General features: G+C 35.3%; 1 protein-coding gene across 2 annotated transcripts; it reads left to right on the forward strand.

The window, feature by feature from the left end:
- The first annotated feature begins 50 nt into the window (after positions 1-50).
- Bora (BORA aurora kinase A activator) lies at positions 51-22,343 on the forward strand. 2 transcript variants are annotated; one of them, XM_013141457.3, is made up of 12 exons: positions 51-233; positions 549-716; positions 3,009-3,115; positions 5,928-5,973; positions 8,599-8,680; positions 11,210-11,275; positions 11,820-11,876; positions 12,293-12,519; positions 13,079-13,211; positions 14,884-15,488; positions 21,250-21,381; positions 22,064-22,343. In XM_013141457.3, the coding sequence occupies exons 2-12, from the start codon at positions 564-566 to the stop codon at positions 22,064-22,066; spliced, it is 1,611 nt and encodes a 536-aa protein (XP_012996911.1). In that variant the 5' UTR covers positions 51-233; positions 549-563; the 3' UTR covers positions 22,067-22,343. The 2 variants fall into 2 exon arrangements, with proteins under 2 accessions (XP_012996911.1, XP_012996912.1); XM_013141458.3 differs by lacking the exon at positions 11,820-11,876.
- Positions 22,344-23,726: the final 1,383 nt, after the last annotated feature.

Genomic DNA, 23,726 nt, shown 5'->3' on the forward strand with positions numbered 1-23,726 from the left:
TAGAGCGAGGAGTTGCCATTCGAATTTACTTCGCCGCCGCGTTGCGATTGGCCGGTTCGCGGACAGCCGCGCGACGCGATTGGCCAGCCGTTCGGACGCCCGGAGTCCTGGTTGGTCTAAGAGCTGCGGAAGCTGGGAGTTAAAGAGTCTAGCCTTGTCGTGGGACCTGGCCGGGCCCCCTGGGAGCACCCAGGATTCGAAGCTGAGGGCCTCCTTTAAATACACACTTGTAGGTACGTTCTTTGCAGTTCCTGGCCTTTCTTTTTGACTAGAACTGGAGAGTTCGTTTTTCCCAGCTCCAGATTTGCCTGCCTGCTCGATCCGGGGTGAATGGGGCGCGGGGCGGGGGGTGTAGATGTGGAGTAGAGGGGAGTCCAGAAGTGATCGCTTAGGCGTGGGTTGACACCTTCCCTGCTGCTCACCCAAGAACCGTAGGTTTTGAGTTAATTTTTTGTGGGCTATGTGTTTATTGAATACACTTAAATTTTCAGAATTAATAGCTGCGGTACTTTGTATTTTTAACATATGTACTTCTGATTTCTTTTCAGTTTGCTTTCTGTGCTATGGGAGATGTCAAAGAATTAAAAATGCAGATAACACCGGAAACTCCAGGAAGGATCCCTGTTTTAAATCCTTTTGAAAGCCCAAGTGATTATTCTAATCTCCACGAACAAACTGTTGCTAGTCCTTCTGTTTTTAAATCTGTGAAATTGCCAGTAAGTTGTTTTTGACGAGTTGACTATTTTTGACTATTTTTCACTAATTGTAAGTGAAAATAATAACTTTAAATATCTTTTACAAGGCAAGGGAAAATGGAACATATATAGAATGGAACATGCATATTTCCTAAATTTTAAATTGGTAGTGTTCATTATAATCGAGTGATTACGCTAATTGGCTAGAAAAAATTAGCATTTACTTTCTAAAAAAGTTAATTTCTAATTGGTACAAAACAAAAAGTTTTGGGTAAAATGAGTACCCATGATACATGAGTACGTTGTATAATACTTCAGTCAAGACAAGGGTATCTATCTCTTCTCTTAAACATTTATCATTTCTTTGTGGTAAAAACACGCAAATCCCTGCTTTTTGCAATATACAATACATTATTGTTGCCTGAGGTCATTCTACTATGCAGTATCACATCACATCTTACTCGTATATAACTAGTCTTTGCTTTCTTGGAATTGAAGTAACATGTTAGCTTATTGTAGTTGTAAGTAAGTGAGTAAGTGTAAGTGATTGAAGATATGTCTACTAATTCCCCATAGAAAGTAAGCTGTGTCATCCTAATTTGATCAACAAATGTTACTGAGCGTTGTTATGCATCGGATATGGTGCTTAGCAGTTAAACTGCTTACAAGTTAAGGTTGCTAGACACAAAGCCTCAGAAAGCTTATACTCCATTTTAAGTAGTAGCTAATTTTTTCTGATAGACACCAGACAGGAAATATTTAGGTTTTGCAGGTTATCCAATTCCTATGAAACTACTCACCTCTGCATTATTCCTGAAGTGCAAGCTTGAAAGTAAACAAATTTTTAAAAGACAAAAATACAAATAAATGTGGCTGTGCCCATTAAAGTTTTATTTAAGGACTGAAATTTGAATTTCATGTAGTTTTCACATAATGCAATGTTAGTATTCTTTTGAGTCTTTCAACCATTTAAAAATGCCAAAACCCTGCTTAGTTTGCAGGCTGTTGTAAAAACAAGCCAGCCCCTCAATTAGTGGGATAGACACAGTAAATATGTGCTGTTATTAGAGGTTAGCACAAAGGTGATATGGAAGGGAAGGTGTTCTTTAAGAAGATTAAGGAAGTCCTTCATCACTTTTATTAATTTTGCCTTTATTTGCTACATTAGACTTCTTTTTGAAGTCTACTTTTGTTAACCTAGTTAGTTATCTAGGAAAGCTGCAAACAGGTGACTGTTTCTGCTGCAGTTTATCAGCTGTGAGTAAGCATGCACTAGAGGAAAACCGAGCCATTTTAGTTTGTCAGTGGTGGCAAACCTGTGGCACACATGCTGCAGTGGGTATACAGAGCCCTCTTGGACACATGAGCTGAGTCACTGCAGCAAAGGTTTGACAGATCATTAGCATGCACACAATAGCAAAGATCACATTAGATGTGGAAAAGTGCACCAAATTCAGACTTTTACCTTTCAATAAAAAACTGTTTGTATCACTGAAAGCTCTGTTACTGTGTTTTTCTTTTAAAACAAAGATATTAGTGTATGTGTTGTTTTTTCTAAATGAAAACCTCAGTATTCAAGTTTAATTCCAATATTGGCACTTTGTGATGAGTAAGTGGGTTTGGGGTTGCAGTTTGGGTTCTTAATCCCTTAGAAGTTTCACCATCACTGGTTTATATTGAATCATTTCATTAATCTGATCACCACGATTTTTAATTGAATCATATTAAAATTTAGTTATCTTTTCATTTTAATAGAAACTAATATTGGAATGACTGCAGTTTAACTTTTAAAGCTACAGTATCGCTGCATCTTGTTTTAGGCCTGAATTTGTCCAGGTTGTATTTCTAATTACATTTTAAAATTTGGAAAAAGCTTTTAATTCTGGTAATTGAATATGGAAAGGCAGCATTTGTTGCCATTCGTGATTATTTTAAGAATCAACTATTTTATGAGCTTTTGCAGCCACTTTTGTAGTTAGGACTTTAACTTCAGTTTGTTGTTAGTGAAAGACCTCTGATAAAAGAAATTTTTATTTTTACATGGGCCTGGTATTTCTATACCTTTATTTTGTGATTTTTTTCCCCCTAGTATTACATAATTTTTAAAAATCACACAGCAGATTTAGATGTTTTAGAATAGCTATGTCAGGCCAGTTGATTTAGTACAATTCAATTACTTGAAAACATTAAATTTTAAAATATTTTTATATTACAATGTACCCATTCATGTTATTTTGGAAAATGACATTAGTTAGCATTTTGAAGAACTGTTTTAGTTTGCTTTTATTAATAAGTTCACTGTCTTTTGTTAAGACTCCAGGTGAATTTAGGTGGTCTATTGATCAACTAGCCGTAATAAATCCTGTAGAAATAGACCCAGAAGAGATTCATCGTCAAGCCTCATATTTAAGTCATTCTCGGTAAGTTTTCTTCTCTTGCATGTAAATGTAATAACATATTATTAAGTGAAGAGATATACTAAATTCTAAAGGTTGAATATTTATATATGTAGAGATACCAATGTAGAAAAACGTCTGATGTGTATTTTTTCTGCCTAAATGAGTTCAAAGAACTGTATCCAGAAAGAGACCCTGGCTAACAATTCCAATTCTGGGTATGAATCCTTTTCTTTTGAAGATAAACTTCATCCTCTGCTACTTACAAAATAGCTCTGCTCCCCACCACTTGGTAAAGGGAAAGGCATTGTAAAATTTGTGCCCTTTCCTGTGATGTTGCTTCCGACTTGTTTTTTTTTGTTTTGTTTTGTTTTGTTTGCTATAAAGTGAAATTCTAATTAGTACCCGTGTATGTTTATGGAACTCGCCTTAAGTTAATACCTACTGAATGCAAAAATAGTCAGTAGCAACAGAGAGCTTTTTAGGCATCATCCAACTTTAATATAGTTCACTGGGAATTCTGAATTGCATTTTCTTGAATTCTATGTAATACCTGAGTGCCTTATACTTTGTTGTGTTCTGTGAATTTCAAAATAGTAGATTTGTGCTGCTTAATGATGACGCGTGTAGTGAGTGTACTTGTTTAAGGGAAAAGAGCTGGTTTTTGATTACAGATTGTCAAGTAGTGGTTTGAAGGACTCTTGTTTTAGTAGAGTTGGACTTTTTTATATTTGAGAAGCATCAGGTACATGATATGATCAGCTTTTAATTTTCTGTCTTGAGATTGATATGCCCTTAGTCGAAAAATAGGGTTCCTTTTCCCTCTGACTTTAAATTCTTTCACACAATGATTCACACATATTAAGACATTCTTGCAAATACTTGTCTGGCATATTTACTCTGTCCTTTCTTTGCTTGGTAATTTGCTGACCATTCATCCATAATTAGTTCTTTTGATGTCCATTTGAATTGTTGCAGAAAGGGATTAGAATGGAGATAAAGCCTAAAAGGATTTTGAGTTAAATTTAAATAATACCTTTGAAGAGAAGGTAAAAGAATATCTAAAAGCTAGTGATTCACCATTAATGAATACAGTAATCTTTTGGATATAGTATCATTGGATTCAAACTCTATCCTTTATTATTCTGCCTTATCTCTTCAACATATTGAGTCCTGGATAACTATTATATTAATAAAGAGATATTTACTAAGCACTATGAGACACCAGAGAAACACTGAAAAAGTATATTGGAATATTAGATTATAGGGTATTTATTCTATCTCTTAAGAACTAAAGATACAATTAAACCACAGATGTAACATTTTTATACTTTTGTTGGATTTATAAAGAGAATATTGTGATATTTCAGTAGATAGTTTTGTAATATAGGAGAGGCAGAAAAAAATGGGAAAACACTGATTTAGTTAGCAAATGTAATTCAGTGAATGGCTCTACCAGGAACAGTGAAAATACCTTTAACATGCTGATTCATTTTTCAAAATAGCCATGGTCTTCCATTCCTCATCTTAACTAATCAGAACTCTGACTTCATCCTTTCCATGCCATAACATACAGAAAGATGCTGAGACATACTAGTGTATAAACAGATTATGCTTCTCTATGCAGAAGGTGACTAATCCTGAAGGTCTATGACCTTCCTCCTTGTGCAGAAATCAACATAGAGAACACGATTGTTAGCAGTGTGCATTATACCAGTGTTCAGTGGTGTGCTGCTCAGGGTATTCTCCTGTATGATTTCTTAGAACCTTCTATCAGTATTTAGCCACACTGTAGTATTTTACTGCTTCCAGCAATCAGTAGTGCCTTTGGTGAAGCAGCGCAATGTTTTTGAGTGAAATAAAGGTAGATCGGTGCTTACTGAAATTATAATGCACCATCATTTGGACTTGGTTATCTCCACGATGAGAATGAGTTACCCTCAAAATGGCTGTTGGTCAAGTTGGTACATGTACATTATCACTGTAGTTTATCTTCTCATAATTCCTTTTCTTGAGAAACCCATCAATGTCAATTTCTGAAACATGTATATTCTTACAGAATTTTGTTTTAAGCCAGGACAAAATGGAAAAAAAAAAACGATTTTTTTTTTTTAAAGTCTTGCCATTGTGACAGTAGAATGCAAACATACTTCTTGGAAAAGAGTAAAGAAGTGGTCCTGCAAGGCTGACTGCTGAATTCTTGGCAAGTATATGCCTATGCTTCAGACCCGACATTTTATATGGAATCCTATAGCTGAGAAATTCATGTTGCCTGATTGCGCAGTGGAACAAAGTGAAGCAGGGAACTCATCCGGACTAAATTTTATATCATTGTGGTTTTATTTTAGAATTAATATTTTTATCTTTTTATTCAGAACATACAGATGATAGTTTCTTTCCTCTATTTCAGAATAAAAGCTTATCCTAAAGTTACCACTATAATAAATTTAGCGTAATTGAAGAGACAGAATTTGGACAATTTTAAAATTTCTGTCAAGTTAAATACTTAATTTATGTTGATTAAAGGACATACTTTATTCAGAATATTTTATATCATTGATAATAATTTAAATATATTGGTGTGATCCTTTAAAAAAAAGTGTTATTCTGGTCACAGTTTGAATGGGAAAGAGGAAGGCAACCTTAAAGCTAAATGCCGAATTTCAGAATACTGCCATTAACTAAATGTTACAAGATGCCAGTTTTTCTTTTAAAGTGAGTTTAACATTTGCCAGTTTTCAGTGGAGGGGAATTATTTCTTTGAAAGGTTATTATTTTAAATGTTCACTAAGCTGAAGTAATGGCATGGTTATTTTTCTTCTTTATCTCTGTATAGAATAGATAAAGATGTGGAAGACAAAAGACAAAAAGCCATTGAAGAGGTAACTTAAAACTATCTCTGATCATTAAGCCAGTTACGGATTAACTCTGCATGTGTGTCGCCTCTTTTAGGAAGACTTTCTTCAGGTCCTGCCCTGTCCATCTCCTCACAGCATCCCTGTGCTCCGCAGCTGTGTGAAGCACCCTTTGTGCGCTAAGGCCAGTGATTTTCAGCTACTCGGTACTTAGTACACACACAGACTTGCGATGCTTGCTCACTGTTCGCTCCCCTGGACGACTTTTTGGCCAGTATTGTGCTTCATTCTATTTATTTTCAGGGCCCAGCAAAATTTATCTTTCTTGTGCCCTCAGAGTATTAAATAACACAAAATTCTCTTTCAAGTTGGAGTTTATGTAAAGGAAGTCAAATATTTTTGGGCCTTCAAAATCTAGATTGGAATACATAATGGATTTGCCATTTATTATTAATATTTAAGCTTTTTAAGATGATTAGTTCATGAATTAAAATGTAGTTTGCTAAGTATACAGTTTTCTTTTTAAAGTAAAAAAAAGTGAACTAATTTTTTTACATTTTGCTCTTTTATTTGCTGAATTCCTTAGAGTGTGAGTGAATATTATCTATTTAGTTTTCCCAAGAAAGTCTGCAGACCATGGCAGCATTTCTGATTTTTTGTTTTTTTCTCTAACTTCTTCTCTGCACCTCTATTCCTTAGCTATACTCGGCTTTTCTTCACTCCACAAACTTAGTTGGTGGCATATTCTGAGGTCAGAGGGTATACGTACACACTGTAGTATTGTGGATATTGAGTTGATAGCTCATTTTTAGGAAATCGTTTCATGTTTACTCATTCCAAACATTCTCTACCGCTTTAGCTCCAAATTGTTCATTGTCATTATATCCAATCATAATTCCTACCCAGCTAAGTATACTTAGCTCTTTCTAATTTTACAACATTTTAGAAAATGTGCTCTCTTTAGAATCCTTAAAATTTAAAGGGAAACAGTAGATAAAATTTAAGACAATTAAAGAATGATAGAGTTCACATATCAAAAACATTAAATTTTTTACATAAATTTCTAAAAATAGGATAATTGTATGTTCATGGTGAATACAAAATTTCAAATGCAGAGGAAAAATATAAAATGAAGACAAGAAACTCTTGTTCCTCTATCTTGACATCCAGAGGAAACTGCAATATTTCTTGTCTATAATTATATTAATTTATGTATATAATCACATTTATCCATTATTTTAGATAATTAGGTTCATTCTTTTCATACTGTTTTACATCTTGCTTTTTTTTGTTGAATAACCTTAGATATTTTTTGGTAATTATCACATAAAGATTTTTATATTTCATATTGATATTTAACATTGATAGATATTTAAGCTCTGTTCCTTGTGTTTATATCATAGTTCTGTGATTAGCTAATTTATTTTGTATGTTTGAAGTGCATTTGCTAAATTAGAGGTTTGGTAGATTTTCACTTTGGGTAGATTTTCCCCTGTCTTCCCTCCTAAAAGGTACCCATTTATACTTCTGGTTCATTACAGTATTGCTTGGTTTTTTCCTATCTGCAATATGAGTTATTAGTTTTAAAAATACATGATATTCTTAATACTATAAGAATGTTTTGTTAGATTTTTATTTTTTTTTAAATTTTGAGTGGACACATGCATATCACTTCATAAGTTTGTGAATGTTTCTCCTGCGAGTTGTCTATATCATCTTTTCCATTCCTTTTATTTTTTCATCTTTTCCTCATGATTCATAGGTGGTTAATTTGTTATTGTATGTGTAGCCAAATAGAAGGAAAAAGTCTTCCCCAAAAACATAGGGAAAGGAAAAATACTGCAGTAGGAATGAAAGGAGAAGAGTGTGTATCCACCCAGCGGCCATACGGTTGTAGAGTGTGGTTTGTCATGATTGCGGCTCTTTCTGGAGTAAATGCTCTGGGACTGCTGACCTGGCCACTGCTAGGACATGACAGAAAAGGGAAAGCGCAGCTGCCAGCATTGTATGTAGGAATCTTATCACATGGACACAGAAGGTACAGTTAATCTCAAGAACAGAGATACTGGCAAATAAAATCAAATGATTAATATGATGAGTTTTGAATATTCTAATGTAATTTATTTATACATTTAGGTGATTTGCTATTTAATAATGACTTTAACAACTGGTATACAAAGATTCCTGAAACTTTAATAATTAGACCCAGAGAGCTAGTACAAGGTAACACCAGCTCATCTTTTTTTTTTTCAACACTAGTTAATGTATCATACATTGTTATCTTAGAAGTAGTTGCTTAAGTTACAACCTTTTACACTGGCTTATTTTTGTACCTGTATCTCTGTGTGTTCCATCCCCCTTAACTTGCTCTGCCCCCAAAATAAATTAGAAGACAAAATTAAACATATGTTTCTATGATTCATACCTTAGTTTAATTTATTAAAGTGGTTAATTGGAAATATTATGATTTCTTTTTATATATACTTCCCATTTTTCCCTTTTCCCTTTGGTTGTTTGTGATTTTAAGTATTAATAATTCATAATAACTATAGAGTTAGTGTATGAATGATCAGTGATTATTTGAAAATACCACAGGTACCTTTTCATATTTGGGCCAAAATTTATGCCTAATTGTGAACTTAATTTTCCTAGTTTTTCACTAAAGATGTTATCGTACCCTCTCCTTGGACTGATCATGAAGGGAAACAGCTTTCAGAATATCATCCCAATAAATGTGAGTGTACTTCAAATTATATGAGTAAACATCATAAGATAAAAAATTTTAAAAATCAGTGAATATAAAGCAATTCAATAAAGTATCAGTATTTGTTTTAGTAAGAAGCTTGCATAAAATTAAATTTTTGGATAATAGGATTTAACTCCTTTTAGAATAAGAATCAAAGTTTGGCTAAAACATATTCTTTTTTCACTATTACAAATTAACTTTTCTTTATGACCATTATAAATATCAGTTAAAGTAAATCTTGAGGGCCCAGAGATATTTTCTCATAAAGGTAAAAATGGGTAGATACTTAAATGACTTCAAGGATGGTGTATTAGAGAGATTACCTGCAAAATTAATAAGGCAATTAAAGGGCAAACTAATAATCTTCCAATAGCTTCCTCCAGGCAGTGGTTGTCTTATATTTATTCTCTCTGCCTTTTGGGTTGTGAGCAGCATTTGGATACCACTAATGTATATACATCACTTGTCTTTGTAACATGCGTTAATTAGTTCCACAGTGTAATAAGAGTGTTTGTTACATGCTTATCAAAAATACAACAATAATACATAAAGTCAATTGAACACTTTGACTGCCAGGACAATACTAAGTATTCCTTACGAATCCTATGAAGTGAGTATGGTTGTTGACCCCATTACATAGGTGAGGAACCTTCATTTTAGAAAGGTTAGAACTCTTGTACAGAGTTGATAAAACTGGTAGAGCCTAGATTCAAAACCAGGCATCTCGGATCACATTTGGTAATCTCAGCCATTACACACCAAAGACAGTATGTGATCTGGATCTCCATCTGGATTGTAAACCCACAACACTGCAACTATAAACCAGAGGGAAAGCCTTGATTATATTATTCAATCTGTTTGGACCTCTGTTGTTTTATTTGTAAAACACAAGGATTAGACTAGAGAATTGTCTGCTACATCCTTCTAGGCTCCAAAATTCTGTGTTCAAGTGATATTTTTTTACAGTCTTTTCTCCCATTTTTATGATGAATTTTATTAAGATGAATCAGCTTTACATAATTTTTTTAATGTCATCTCATATTTTGAAAACTTGTTTTAGTTAAAGTGGTATTGTTTCAAGAGGGCACAAAAATCCTGTATATTGTGATAAGCCAGTTCAGCCGGGATGACACACTGCAGTAGTTAGGGGAACGGGCTCCAGAGCCATGCTATTTAATATGTTGTGATGAGATGATTCTCCAGGAGTCTTGCATTTTTGCATATCTTATAATGAGTGGTTCAGACAGATTTTGTCCCAAATTATCTTTGCAGGTGTATTTTATGGTGACCGTCCCTGGAAGACAGTCAGTGTGCCCCTCCTGAGCAGAGGGTAGGCTTATTTTGCTGTCTAGTAAATAAACAGGTTGGCTTCTAGAGCAGATTTGCTTACAACTCATCCTAAGAATGGAATTTCTCGAGTTCAGGATTCATCATGAAATCCATGTAACTTTTTATAACTCGCAAAATACCTGAAATCGTCAGTTTATAAAGAAGAGAGGTTTATTTGAATTCATAGTTTTGGTGGTTTGAGTCCGTGATCGGCCACGTAGCTTTGGGCAATGGTGGCATGGAATATTGTGGTAGGAGCATGTGGCAGAGGAGGCCCGTTCAGGCCAGGTGTAAATGAGATGAGAAAGACCCTTCAGAAGCATGCCCAAGATGATGAGAAATCCACCCATGAGACCCATCTATTAATATTTTCACCACCCCGGTAGCACCAAGCTGAAGACCGAGGCCATAGGCCTGTGATGGTTAATCCTGATTTAAATTCCTTTAGAGTGAGAAGCTCCTAGCAGATCAGTAGAGCACACTCCTGGGTGAGTCTGGTAGCCTTGGGTACTGTAAATGGCCCCTAGCTACTCCTGTCTGGCACTGTTCCCCACTCTGCTTCACAGCTGCCATGACCCCCACACTCACCCACCCATCTCCAAGCAGGCCCCTTTGAATAGCACATTCAGTGAGAACTTAGATTTCATAGGTGGAATCTACAAAAGTCAAACTCACAAAAATACAAAGTAGAATGAAGGTGAATATTAGGGTGATGATAATCAAAAGGCATAAAGTTTCAGTTAGAAAGAATACATTATGATATTCAATTGCATAGCAAGGTGATTGTAGTTAATATATCTTTTTAAATGGCTAGAAGCAAATTTTAAGTATTTTAACTAAAACATAAAGTACATAAGGATAGCCTTACAAATTAGCCTTATTCATTCCACAATGTGTACACCTATCAAAATATAATGTTTATATATACTATTGTCACTTTTTAGAAAATGCAAAACAAAGTTTAACTTGTCTTACCTCCTTATTTGCTCTGGTAATCTGTTAATTTTATCTTTGCTTGAAGTTCAAAAAAAAGCTAACAAAAACATGGCTAAGTACATACCTACAAATGCACATATCTATTCTCAAAATATTATAAAAGCTTCTAATCTGTAACTTTTTAGTCCAGAAAAAGTAGGCTAAAATATGTGAATATAAAAGGTATGACTTTCCACTTAAAATGTTTTACAGGTATTAACATAAATAGTGACTCTCCAGTTGAGAGAAAGCTAAACATTCATCCTGAAAAAAGCAATGGTGCGTATAAACACAAGCTATAAAGAAACTGTTTGATATTTGAACCCAGTTTGTGCAGTAGCATATCACTCTGGAATTGAAATTGTTTCCTTTTTGTGAATGATCTGTGTAACTCTATGAGAGCTGATACATCCAGTTATGTTTTACAGATAGCAGTAGTTTGTTGTTTTCTTGTTCCAAGTATAGGAATCATTTCTGGTTTTGGAAAGCATTCTTTTGAAAATATGTTAATATGGGAAATCTCCACACAAGTGTAGGCTGGCTTCTTTTTCAATTTAGAGTACCAGTGTCACAGCCAGGGGTGAACTTTTACATTAACACATTTAATTATCAGTAGCAGAGAGTGGGAAACTACTTATAGGAAGGTGGCATGGCAGGTAATAGAATGTTTTAAGTGGAATAATTCAGCTGCTTCGAACAACATGGGGAGATGGTTGATTAAGAAGCACATGCTAAACTGAATGTCACACGCTTTCATTGGTTTATCCATGTTTGTATGTATGTATGCATGTATTTATTTATTTATTTGCCTGCTTGCTTCCAGCTGCTTGTCAGACATTGCTGTCTCTTCCTGTGGATTTTAATTTAGAAAGTATATTAGGTAAATACTGTTTTTAAAATCTTTAATAACTTTTATCAAACATTCTGTTTTGTTGGCTTTCTGTAAACGGGAATAACTGGCACTGCTTTTTTCTTAAGTGGGGAAACTATACTTCTGAATACCTCTTTTTCTTGAAGTGACCTAAATTAGCTTTTATATCATAATGAATTTTTCTGTGCACATAAACTATGACTATTTTATTGGCACTTGTAAACATTAATAATGAAGCATTCCAAAAAATAATGACTGATGTAAGATGTTAACCATCACTGTATATAAGCGTACACAGTTAAACTTTGTCTTTTTTAAAAACTCAAACGTTGTACATGTTGGTTTTTAAAAAGTATTTGTAACAAAAGTGCAATTGCTCTTCAAAAGTCTAGATTTTCCTTTTATTCTACTAACCTTGAATATAGGTGACTATTTTAGGGCTAATGAATTTGCCGATCAGTCTCCTGGAAACCTCAGTTCTTCGTCGCTCAGAAGAAAGCTCTTTTTAGATGGGAATGGAAGTATCTCTGACTCCTTACCATCACCTTCACCCCGAAGTCCTCAGAGCAGTGCTCAAGCATCACTTGAGGTGTTTTATTCAATAGATTTGTCTCCTGTACGGTGTCAGAGTCCTCTACAGACACCAGGCTCGGTAAGAAGAATATTCACAAGTGGCTGATTTTGTTTTACATGTACTTAGATACTGACGTTTGGAATTCACTCAAAAGGAATAGTTGCTTATGGAGTATTATTCTTAGTGAACATTAACTTGGTTTATATATTTTTATTAGTCTTAAGAATGTTTTTATTCAGACTCTCCAATTTTGCCTGGGAGAGGACCTAATTTATCCTAAGTCTCAAAGACTCTCAGTGTGGAATATGTACTGCATCATGACAGATGTACAGTATAACACAACTGGATTGGCGTTCATGGAGTAAATGATTTAAAAGATTTGCACAGACAGCTGCTTGGTGCAAAATATAATGGTTTGCTTAAACACAATGCATTTATATTTTGACTAACATATGCTAATTCAAAATCTTTATAGCAGTCTTCTTATTAGCTTTGTTCCAAGATGTCTTTTGGTAGTTCTTGTGAATAACTCCTAATTTGTAAATGTATTTTAAAGATGAAGACAGATAGCCTGCAACAAGGGTCGAAGAGAGCCATAAAAAATACGTTTATTTATTACTTATTTATGTTATCATAGGGGCAGTTTTCTTCCAGTCCTATTCAAGGTAGTGCAAAGAAGTACAGTTTGGGGAGCATAACGAGTCCTTCGGCTGTTTCTTCACCTACTTTCTCACCAGTAGCACTTCAGATAGGAAAGACACCACTCTCAGGTATGTCTCATAAAATACCTGCTCAAAACTTTTGTGGTGTCAGTATTTGTTACTGAAGACCCTCATTTGCACAATTCTAAATGATCACTTTTATCTAACGTTTAGAAACTTTGGGGTTTTTTTAGGAATAGGTTGCCTTCAAAGATTGAAATTCTCAACAAAGTCCTACTGTAATGTTAAATGTAGTTTCTTTAGCAATATTTACATGAAACTTCTATCAGTGAAAGATAACAATTTTAGAGACGTTAGTTTTTAATATGCCTTCTGATCTGTGCGTTTAGATTTTGATAATTAGATATTCATGGTGTGCTTAAAAAGAAAGAAAAACAATGTATTTGACTAAGATTTTTTAAAGCAAATATAATGTGTAGAAATGGACATATTTCCCTGAAAAAAAATCATACCAATTTTTAAGAAGTTCACCATTGTAGAAAACCTATTCAGACTGAATGAAATTGAAACCTTTCTCGTTTGGGTCTTGTTTATGTGTGTGTGGGGGTGTATATATATAGATACACATGTGTGCATACACATGCTTGTGCAGACTTACCTCCTACCTTTTTTCACAAAGCATTTTCTTTTATATATTTTCATGGGTCCTTCAGGATATTTAAACCTCTCAAAAAGTGTGGTTGCTTTTGCCTCTGAGGGTTGGACCGAGGCACCACGCGTGCAAGGCAGACACTGACTGTTGTTGCTTCTGTGTCCTTTGTTTTGAACCGTTAGCAAGCATTTAAATTACTGCTCATTTTTCTTTATCACAAAACTAATGATTATTCTACATGTATATTGTTACACATATATATAGCTTAAATTCTCAGAAATGAAATCATTGGCTGTTGTATTTTGGAGGATTGTTAATTGAGGTTTCAGTGCTATTTTAAATAGTTTCTCATTGCTTTAACTTCCATACTTTTTATTATTTTTGTGGTTGAATATCTTTCATGTGTTTATTTACCTTTGCTTTTGCTTGTTTTTTAAAAAACTGATTTTTGTTAAACTAATGAAGTTAGAAGTCATCATTAAGCTTTAAAAAAGCATTATCATTTTGACTACCATTAGATGCTTTATTGTGATTATTTTCAAGGGTTTTGCTTGTCTTTTACTGTTGTGTATAATATTTTACATACAAAGATATTTTTATATTTTTACCTTACCAAATACAGCTGTTAAATTACTGATTTTTTTGTACATGAATAATTTTGGTATCATAGCAGTATGCTTATGAGAAAATAATATTTAAGATGGAAAGTATTTTAGTTATGAAAAGAGCTACAGAAACTATTTCTAAGTCTCTTCTTGCACATTCACCTTTGCTATTGTTTTGTAATTTTTTGTTGTTATTAGTTTGTTGTAATTTGTTGTTATTAGTTTTTGAGGCAGGGTCTTACTATGTTAGTTCAGACTGGCCTTGAACGCTCACTATGTAACCTAAACTGGCCTTGAACTCAAAGATGATCCTCCTGCTTCAGCCTCCTGAGTGCTTGGATTACAGGCATGCGTCACCATTTCTGGCTCATGCTGTTGTTCTTCACATCAAAAGGTCACTTTAGTAAACAATACAGCTGTCATAGAAATCCAGTTTTTCAACTGATGGAATGTGGTTACCATTTTAGCCACAGTTTTTGTTTTTCATGTTTTTGTAATGTGATTTTTCTCTCCATTCTTTTAGAACAGAGAAAGTTTACTTTGCATTCTCCGGATGCCTCATCTGGAATATATTCTAATGGAATTACTAACCCATGTATCAGAAGTCCTTATATAGATGGCTGCTCACCAATTAAAAATTGGTCTCCTATGAGACTCGAGGTGTGTAGAGGTCGTATTCCATATCGAACCTCACTGATCCGAATTCCTTTTGCTGTGGAGACTCACAGTGAAGATGAGGAAGAGAAAGAGAAAGTTCCTTCCCCAGATGTCTCATCCCCAGTCAGTGATGCTGTGGGAGGACCCCTGCGGCAGTTGATAAGCGATGCTTCTACCCCCAGCCCGCATTTAGTGGTGACTGCCACATCTGTTACACAGCGGCCACCTGGCACTTCTGGGAAACAGCTAGCTCTTCAGGATGTTGGGAGCGAGAAGAATGACACTGTGGACATGGTTGACACGCTAGAGATAGCAGATGAGAACACTTGGAGTAAGGAGCCAGCTGATGATGGGAGCTTGCCTGTACCTGATTTTGTGAGTGGAATTGGCTTTAGCATTGAAAACTCACAAATGTGCATATCACCTCTTGCCGAAAGCAGTGTTCTTCCTTGTGAAAATAGTAACATGCAGGTGAGATGTGTGAAGAGTCTGTTGGCCTTTATGTCCTTTATGTATGTGTTACCCATTTTTCTAAGATTATACTGTAAAGTAGATAATGGATATGTAAGTATGAGGACTCTAGCATTTTTACATTTAAAAAAAATATAAAAGCTGGGCATGGTGGCACACGCCTGTAATCACAGCCCTGGGGAGACTGACAAGAAGCATTGCGGTGAGTTTGAAGCCAGCCTAAACTACATGCAAGATCCTGTCTCTAAAAACAAAAACAAAATATCAAGTAATGCTAGGAGAGTTCCTTTTTTTTTATTAGAGCTAATTATGCTCTTTATTATACTTACTAACATTTATTTGGAGTAGGAAAAGATATGAACAGAAAAGAAATGGAGCAGCTTCATTTTTATGGACTGCTAGAATTAGGCAGCCTCTCAGAATTTCTCTTGTTTTGAATCTTATGCCATAGGAATGTAGTTTCTGATGTAATACTCTAAAAATAAAATTTTAACTTTATCTTTACTAACTTCCAGGGGGAAAGCAAAGTTTAGAGCACTTTTATGTGTGTTTTTTGTACTTTTTAAAAATGTGACTTTAGCCAATACTTTTAATGTACATTTCCGATTTCCCAAAGTCTGGCAACAGAAAAATCTTAATTTATTCAACACATATATTTTATCACCAGCACATACATCCAAAGATACTGTTCTACTCATTGCACTGTTCTGTGAGCAGAGAATATTGGAAGGACCTTAGAATGGTTGAAAGGAGAATTCTTAATTGCCATAGTAACATCTGGCCCTTAGACAGCACTTACTACTGCTAGCATTGATCTGGGTTCTTCATATGTGTTATACAGGTGTACTTTTATCTGCATTTTGTAGGTGAGGAAACTGAAGATCAAAGAGGTTGAGTAAATGCTCTGAGTAGGTGATGGAACCAAAATTTGATCCTGGCAGTCTGACTTCGCATCCATGTTATTTATTTAATCCAAGTCTATACTGCCTCATAATATCATTAATACCTAGAATTTTACTTGCAGGTGCTCTTCTAAAGCAGTTCATTCAGAAATAAAAATATACATATAAGTATTTATATAACTTAACTTTCACAACAACCCTGTAGTGCTTTAGTGTTGATATTTTGTGTTTGCTGAAGTTGGGAACTCCTGGAAGGATTTTAAGTAATAGGAAATTAACCAGGCATGGTAGCACATGCTTGTATTCCTAGCACTTGGGAGACTGAGGCAAGAGGATCACTGCAAGTTTGATCCTAGTTTATGAGTTCAAGGTCAGATTGAACTACACTGTTTCAAAAAAATTAAATAGAGTATCTTGCTCATACATTTATACTTATATTTCCCATCCTGACTTCTGGGTTCCTTGCTCAAAAAAGATTATATTGAAATTGCTTTTACATGTTTTTTACCTCCTAGAGTGGTTTTATAGTAGAAAAAGCACCTATAGTTAAACAGCCTTAAAGGTATTATTACTGTTTTTTATTTTCCTGCTTTCTTTGTTGGCAGAGCATTTATAAAGGGATTATAAAATAGTTTTGTTGAAATACACTTTGAGAATCATCAAATTCAAGTACCACTCCAAACTTACCTGTATTCCGTAGCTACTAGTAACTTCTCATCTGATTTTTGCTTGAGTACCTGCAGAAATACTCCATTTCTTTTTCAGACTTCTCTTACTGTTAAAGACCTCTTCCTTACATTGAGTTCTAAAATGTGGTTATGTCTGTGATTTCAACCAAGTATGCTCAATTTTACCCTTTTAGTCATATCATAATGTTTCCCTTTTGCAGAGCTTTTTGTGGTTCAGCAATGTTTCCAGACATTGTTTTCTACCACGGAGGTGTCCTTCAAGCACTGGGATACTGCCAAGTTTCCCCAGAGCCTTTTGATTGACTTCACTTGATTGTCTGGCTTTCTAGACTGTCCTGCAGTCATCACCCTAGAAATTCCCTTCACCTCCTGGGTTCCGTGGCCCTCTGCTATTTACTGTGTCCCATTCTTCTCTATCTTGGTTTATTTTCATTTTACTGGAATACATGTTCTGGTAGCTTTCTAAGAAAGAGTGCATTTTTAAAGATAGCTTATTTAGCTGACCTTACTGTTAGAATGTAGTGTAATGGTAGCACAGAGAAATTTGAGTTCTTTAGATTAGGTTCAAGTCCTATAATTCTAGAAATAAGGGGGCTTTAAACCCCTATGATTTACTCTGTCAAAGTAATTCTTTTATCAGACATATTTCTAAGTCGAGGATGAGAAGATTGGCTACTAGGAATCATAGAAGACACAGCATGTCTGATGAGGTATTCATTTTTTCCCTCACATTCAGGTTTAGAAATAATTGTCCTTTACAGTTTGAATGCATGGTTTCATTGACTATTTCAGTATGTCTGGTGAGAAATGTGAAACTTTCAATGCTTAATCTTGTAAATTGTCTCTTTCATTTTTTTCCTCATTCTTGATGATTTAAGACCTTTTCTTTTTACACAGTGTTCAGAAATTCTACTGATGTTCTTTGGTGTCTGTTTGCAGCGACTACAGTCAGCCCTCAGAATGCCCTTATTTATGGTCTGTAACCTTAAGCCTTTCACCTCTTAGATCTTTTAATAATTCAGTGATTTTTACTGTTTTCTCTAGAACTCATTTTGATTCTCCATCTTAAAAACAACTTGGCCAAAGGGTTTTAAATCTTTTGGTTCTAATTCCTGCGTCTTTAATTTCTGAACTCGTTTTTTTTCTTTTGAAATGGACAATGTGGCTACTGCGACACTGTATGATCCAAATTGCTTCACTCTTCACCTTCATTTTGCCTCCGTTTTTCTTTGCTTCAGTCCCCCTGGCTTTTCAGAAGTTTGAGTTACCTGTGCTCTCTTCTGTTAATGGGCCTTGGTACATACGGTGAAGAATTTATTTTTATCCCACTTCACCTAGCTCTTTTTAGTCCACAACTTATTGGTCACAATCTTAAGAAACCTCCCTAGATCATGATGGTCAGGCCAGACCTCTTCGTATGTTTTCATAATCTTGCATTGTTGGTCAGACCATTAATCAAGTGATCCTGTATGTTTTTTATGCAGAAACACTGACACATAATAACTACTCATTAGATAATTGTGGAGTGAAAACAAAATAAATACATAGATAAATTCAGCCAGGGAATACATAAAGTAGAAACAATGGGCTAAGATTTGAAACTCAGAGGAACAGCTGAAGGTTTGGATAAAGAATATAAGTCCCAGAAAGGACTGAGAAGAGCCAGAGGTAAAAGGAGTGTGAGGCAAGCATAGTGTCGTGGGACAAGTTCAGCCAAAAGAGTAGTTAGTACTGTCACATATGGGCAAGGAATGTCGGCCTTGGTAAGTGGTTGTTGACATGATAATAGAAATCATTGGTATTTGAACACCCTCTGAAAAATGGAGGGAAAATCAGAGAAGATGAAGTCATGAAATTGTGTGTGAAGGTAACTTTTTGAAGCAGCTTAGGTGTGAAGGGAAAGAAATGAAGAGGAAAGCACTAGCCTTTCTGTTTTTTCACCTTGTTTTTAGTTTAGATGGGAGAAGCAGCATATTTAAATATAAGCAGTGGAAATAGATAACGATGGAAGACAAGATCCTCTGAAGCCAGCAAGCAAAGGAGGCTGAGGATGTTCACGTAGTGCTGAAGTGCTGGAGCCCAGTTTCAAGGAATGCCCAGCTAAGGCATGGCGGTTCAGGGTTAGAAGTCATTTACTTAGAAAGCAGATGTCAGATGATTGACAACACATTTAGAAATAGCTGTAAGAATATGGAATTTAGGGGTGGGGATTTAGCTCAGCAGCATAAGTGCCTGCTTGGCAAGCCACGAGGTCATGAGTTCGATCCCTGGTACCAAAAAAAAATATGGACTTTGCAACTAGAACTAAGCTTCAATTAGGATTAATTTTCTTCTTTCCAGACTCTGGGATCATAAGGCAGGATCCACTTGACACTGAGAAGAACATGACTTTTGATCTTTTTTTAGTACTTTGTTCTTCCCAACAGTAATGATGCCACCTTGATGATACCTGTGAGAAGTAACAAGATGGCCTGTGACACCTGCTCGGGACATAGGTGGCACTGACACTGTTAGTGGTTTAGATGAAATGATGAGGTCAGGTACCAGGTGAGGCTCCTAGGTAGGGTCCTGCTCTTCCTGTCAGTGTGCCTTACTTGCTCCTATACTATTAACTGTCCCTTGATCTACTCAGTTACGTATTAGTGTTGAGTTCTGAGCCAGCCATTTGGCAATAATAAATAGCAGAAAGACAACTAACTGGCAAATCATCTGCAAGCAATGTGGTTTACATTTGTGATCATGTACCTACCAATGATAAAGCAAAGTGCTTCCCTTGAAATGTAAGGTTATATTGTTTTACATGTCACAAGGCTTTTGTTCTACTGGAACATGATGAGCAAATATACATCCATTCCAGAAAACTAGGAACACTTTTTCAGGCTTCTAAGTGATACAGTGCACTCTCTAGGCTGTTGTAAATCATGAGGGAAGCGAAAGTAGTCTTTCCTGTTTCTCATTTGGAAGGAAGAGTCAGGTGATGGTTTTGTGTATGATTATGTCATGCTCGGCATTATGTAAGTAAATGTATATAATGACTACAATGTGGGCTTTGGAGCCTCAGATCTTCGTCACTCCCATTTCATACTGTATGGCATTGTGAAAGTTAGCCTTTCTGAGGATGGTTTCCTCATCGGCAAACAAGTAGCAGGGTTGTTGAAAGGAGAAAATAAAGTAGAATTATATACAGCACCACATAGGACCTGGCATTTTCATTATGTGAATGCTTATTATTTATCCCGCCTTATCTAAAGTTGTGCTTTTTATGGCTTCAGTCATACACTTCCACATTACATGGAAATGCAAGAAATAAAGAATTCATGTCTTAAGTTGTAAACATTCTGAGTAGTATGCTGAAATCCTCTAGGGACCCTCACCATGACATCTGTCTCCATCTCCATACTGCCCATTCAGTCACTTACAGCATCATATGATCACAGTATTGCACTGTTTATTTTACCTAATAATATCCCTAGAATGTAAAAGATGCTGGGATATGTACGTGTAGTAAAAACATTTTTTACTAACCATAGTTCCAGGCATTCCTTGGGGGGTCTTAAACTATATCTCTACTCTATGTAGCATCTTTTTTCTTTTGTTGACTTGGACCTGAACAACTTAAGAGTGCAACAGTTTTTATTAACTTGAAAACCTAAGTGTTCATCTAGAGTGATTATACATCTGACATCATTGTGAACAATCAGGTAAAAGGAAAGGTAACTCACCTTTTAAATGTGTATGTGCATGTTTAAGTAAAGGTGGCATGCTGATTTTGTAGATTTTACTTAGAGGTAAAACAAAACTATGTAGAAAATGAGTTAGAAGGTGAGGTTGACTGGATTCCTCCCTTTATTTATGGGTATGATCACAAAATAACAAAAGGATTCTCTGCTTGGTTGTTCACTACTATAAAAGGACAGAAGTTGCATTTCATTGGAAGGAATTATAAAGTTATACATTAACAAACAGTAAGTTCTGTTAGAACTTCTTTTTGTGTATTACTTTTAATTTCATTCATTATAGTAAACATATTGTTCAGATGTAGTGAAAGGTAGCATACAATGATTCAAATAGTCTTTCATTTCCTCCCAATAAACTTTGTTAATTACATAAGTGAATTAGTTTGCAATTTTATCCTTTGTGTTTCTTTTTTTTTCTCTTCCCTCCTGTCAGATGGATAGTGGTTATAACACACAGACTGGAGGAAGCAATATTATGGATACTGCTGTAGCAGAAAGTTACTGCAAAGAATGTGATGCACAAACCTTTGAAATAGAGACCAGATTTCAAGTTTGTAATACAAAGGTATGGAGAAAAAACAAAGCTTGCTATGGTTGTAGGTCAACAGTATTTACTGTGTGACTTTTCCAGCCTTCCCCACTCCCCATTCTGTTTAAAGTTTTTCATGTTTGTGCCCTACCCTATCCTGCTCACATAATGGTGGCAGGCAGCGGCTTTTAAATCCAATTATGTTTCTAACTCTTCATTTGGAATAGCCAGTGAAATAAGCCCCTTAAAATTAAAAGGAAGTAAATAGAAGAATTTGATTATTAGGGAAATATTACAATTGAAAGATTGAGATTCAAAACATCTAAAGTTGAGTTGTTTTCTTAAAACCCAATAGCCTTTAAAGATTCTGGTTGCATGCAGACATTTAGATATAACAAAGGTACATTATCTTGATTTGGAAATTACTGAGTGATGGCTATTGTAACTTAGGCACTGGACAGTATGGCCTTTGACTTTATATGCCTGTTTATTATTAGGCACTGTAAACATCAGCAAATGTGCAACAAAATGTAACTCCCCAAATCAACTTAAAAGGCTACCTTTTTTCTTCATTGTGCCTTCTTTCATTTTTTTAGTATAGCTGCAGTACATCATGATTGCATCCATTGGGGGCAGTTGGTAAAACATCTTTTTTTTAACCCCTTTCTCTTTGTTGGATTCTATTTCAACTGAAACCAAAGTGTTTTCTTTCCTACAGTAAAACCATGGACCATGGAGGTATTAGATGAAAACATCAAGTCCATCTCAGTGCAGAACACCTCTGTCAAAAGCAAAGATTACTGCTAAAGCTCTTCGTGTATTTTTTTTGCAAAGGACTGGGGAAAAAGTGCTTCAAGTAACATTGTGACCCTTTTTTCTTTCTCTCCTTAATGTGAAAAATCAAGGGCTTAGTGACGTAGAGACAACAGAAAAGTTCCTATAACGTGAAGTTGCTGAAATACAGTTCTACTTTTTATCAATAAATATTTTTGTATGTATCTGCAGTGATATGTTTAATAATTTAAAAACCTTGTTTAAAAAATCCTATCCTATCCTGTTGATTTTTCCTGTCCTGACAGAATTAGTGAACTGCTCTGGACAGAATTTAGCACTTGTTCTAAGTACTTGAGAAAATGTTAAAACTGTAGGCACCATGTATTTCTGGGTAAAATCTATGAACATAAATACATGCATTTCAACTACAACCTATGAAACAGAACTCTGAGGGATATAAAACTGATTGAAGAGGAGGGCATTCAATAGATTTCCCCGATTTTAATTCTTGAACTGTTTATTTCTGTGAGGAAATTCTTATTTCCCATAAGTAACTGCTAATGTGAACCTACAAAGGCAGTGTAAATAGCATCATTATGTGTCTTGCTATCTGTAAGGAAATGTGGGAGCCAGAGTAAATTACACCACCATTCCTATAGCAGGGACACCACTGCAGTTCAGACTTGGCTAGGGAAAGGGAAAGAATGGAGTATCAGACCAACAGTGGAACTAGAGGACAGAACTAGAAAACGAGAGCCCTGCAGGGCTCACAACTATGAAGGGTTGGAGATTTGTGTTGTTAAAAAGAGCTATTTTTTTAAAGTCCCCTGTTGGCAGTTGATGGATATATTTAGAAATATCTGTGGAGAATGTGTATTTGTACTTAATACTTTTTAAAGAACTTTTTCATTCAAAGAGTAGCCCTAGAAAATGTACATTATCACTGTGTCATTTTCTTTCTTGTTCTGTGGAGAGTTCCACACATTATTGCTAACCTTCAAATGAGAACAAAAATCTTCTTTCCTGCCTTAATCACAGACTTTAGACTCAATAAAAACTTAACTAAAAAATAATCACTGTAGGTAAGAGTTCTGGACCTTAAGAATAGGAGCCATCCTGGGTATTGTTTTTTTAATAGCATAGGTCAAGAAGTCAGTCAGGATTATAATCTAGAATAAAATCCCTCTTGTCACTATAGACCATAAACCTCAGTTTTCTCATCTGTTAAAAAGGGTAAAACAGCCCTAATAGGGCTTTTTGAGTTTTGAGTGAAATATAGTCATGCTTCAGTGTCCATGGGGAACTGGGATACTGGACAGGGAAATCCACAGCTGCCCGGGTCCCCCATAAAAGGACAATCTGCAAAGAACCTAGGCACTTCTATCATATACTTCAAATAATCTTGACATCCCTTGTAATACCAAGTGTCATGTAAATGCTGTGTACACAGTTATGCTGGATCATCTGAGAAAAAAGCCTATGCGTGTTTAGTACTGACAGTTTTCTTTCCTGAATATTTTCAATGTATAGATTCAAACCCAGATAAGACCCACTGCAAGTCCATATAACCTGCTTAACATACAAACTGGCACTAGAAATGAAACATT

The sequence above is a fragment of the Cavia porcellus genome, unplaced genomic scaffold (assembly GCF_034190915.1).
Source record: "Cavia porcellus strain 051 isolate PalLab524CR breed Dunkin Hartley unplaced genomic scaffold, mCavPor4.1 scaffold_4, whole genome shotgun sequence".
Lineage (NCBI taxonomy): Eukaryota > Metazoa > Chordata > Mammalia > Rodentia > Caviidae > Cavia > Cavia porcellus.

Bases quoted from the DNA above. Each gene is read 5' to 3' on its own strand.
- Bora (XM_013141457.3), top strand. From the start codon at position 564: ATGGGAGATGTCAAAGAATTAAAAATGCAGATAACACCGGAAACTCCA. The intron at 717-3,008 runs GTAAGTTGTTTT...TCTTTTGTTAAG, and splicing joins TTAAATCTGTGAAATTGCCA to ACTCCAGGTGAATTTAGGTG. The intron at 8,681-11,209 runs GTGAGTGTACTT...AATGTTTTACAG, and splicing joins AGAATATCATCCCAATAAAT to GTATTAACATAAATAGTGAC.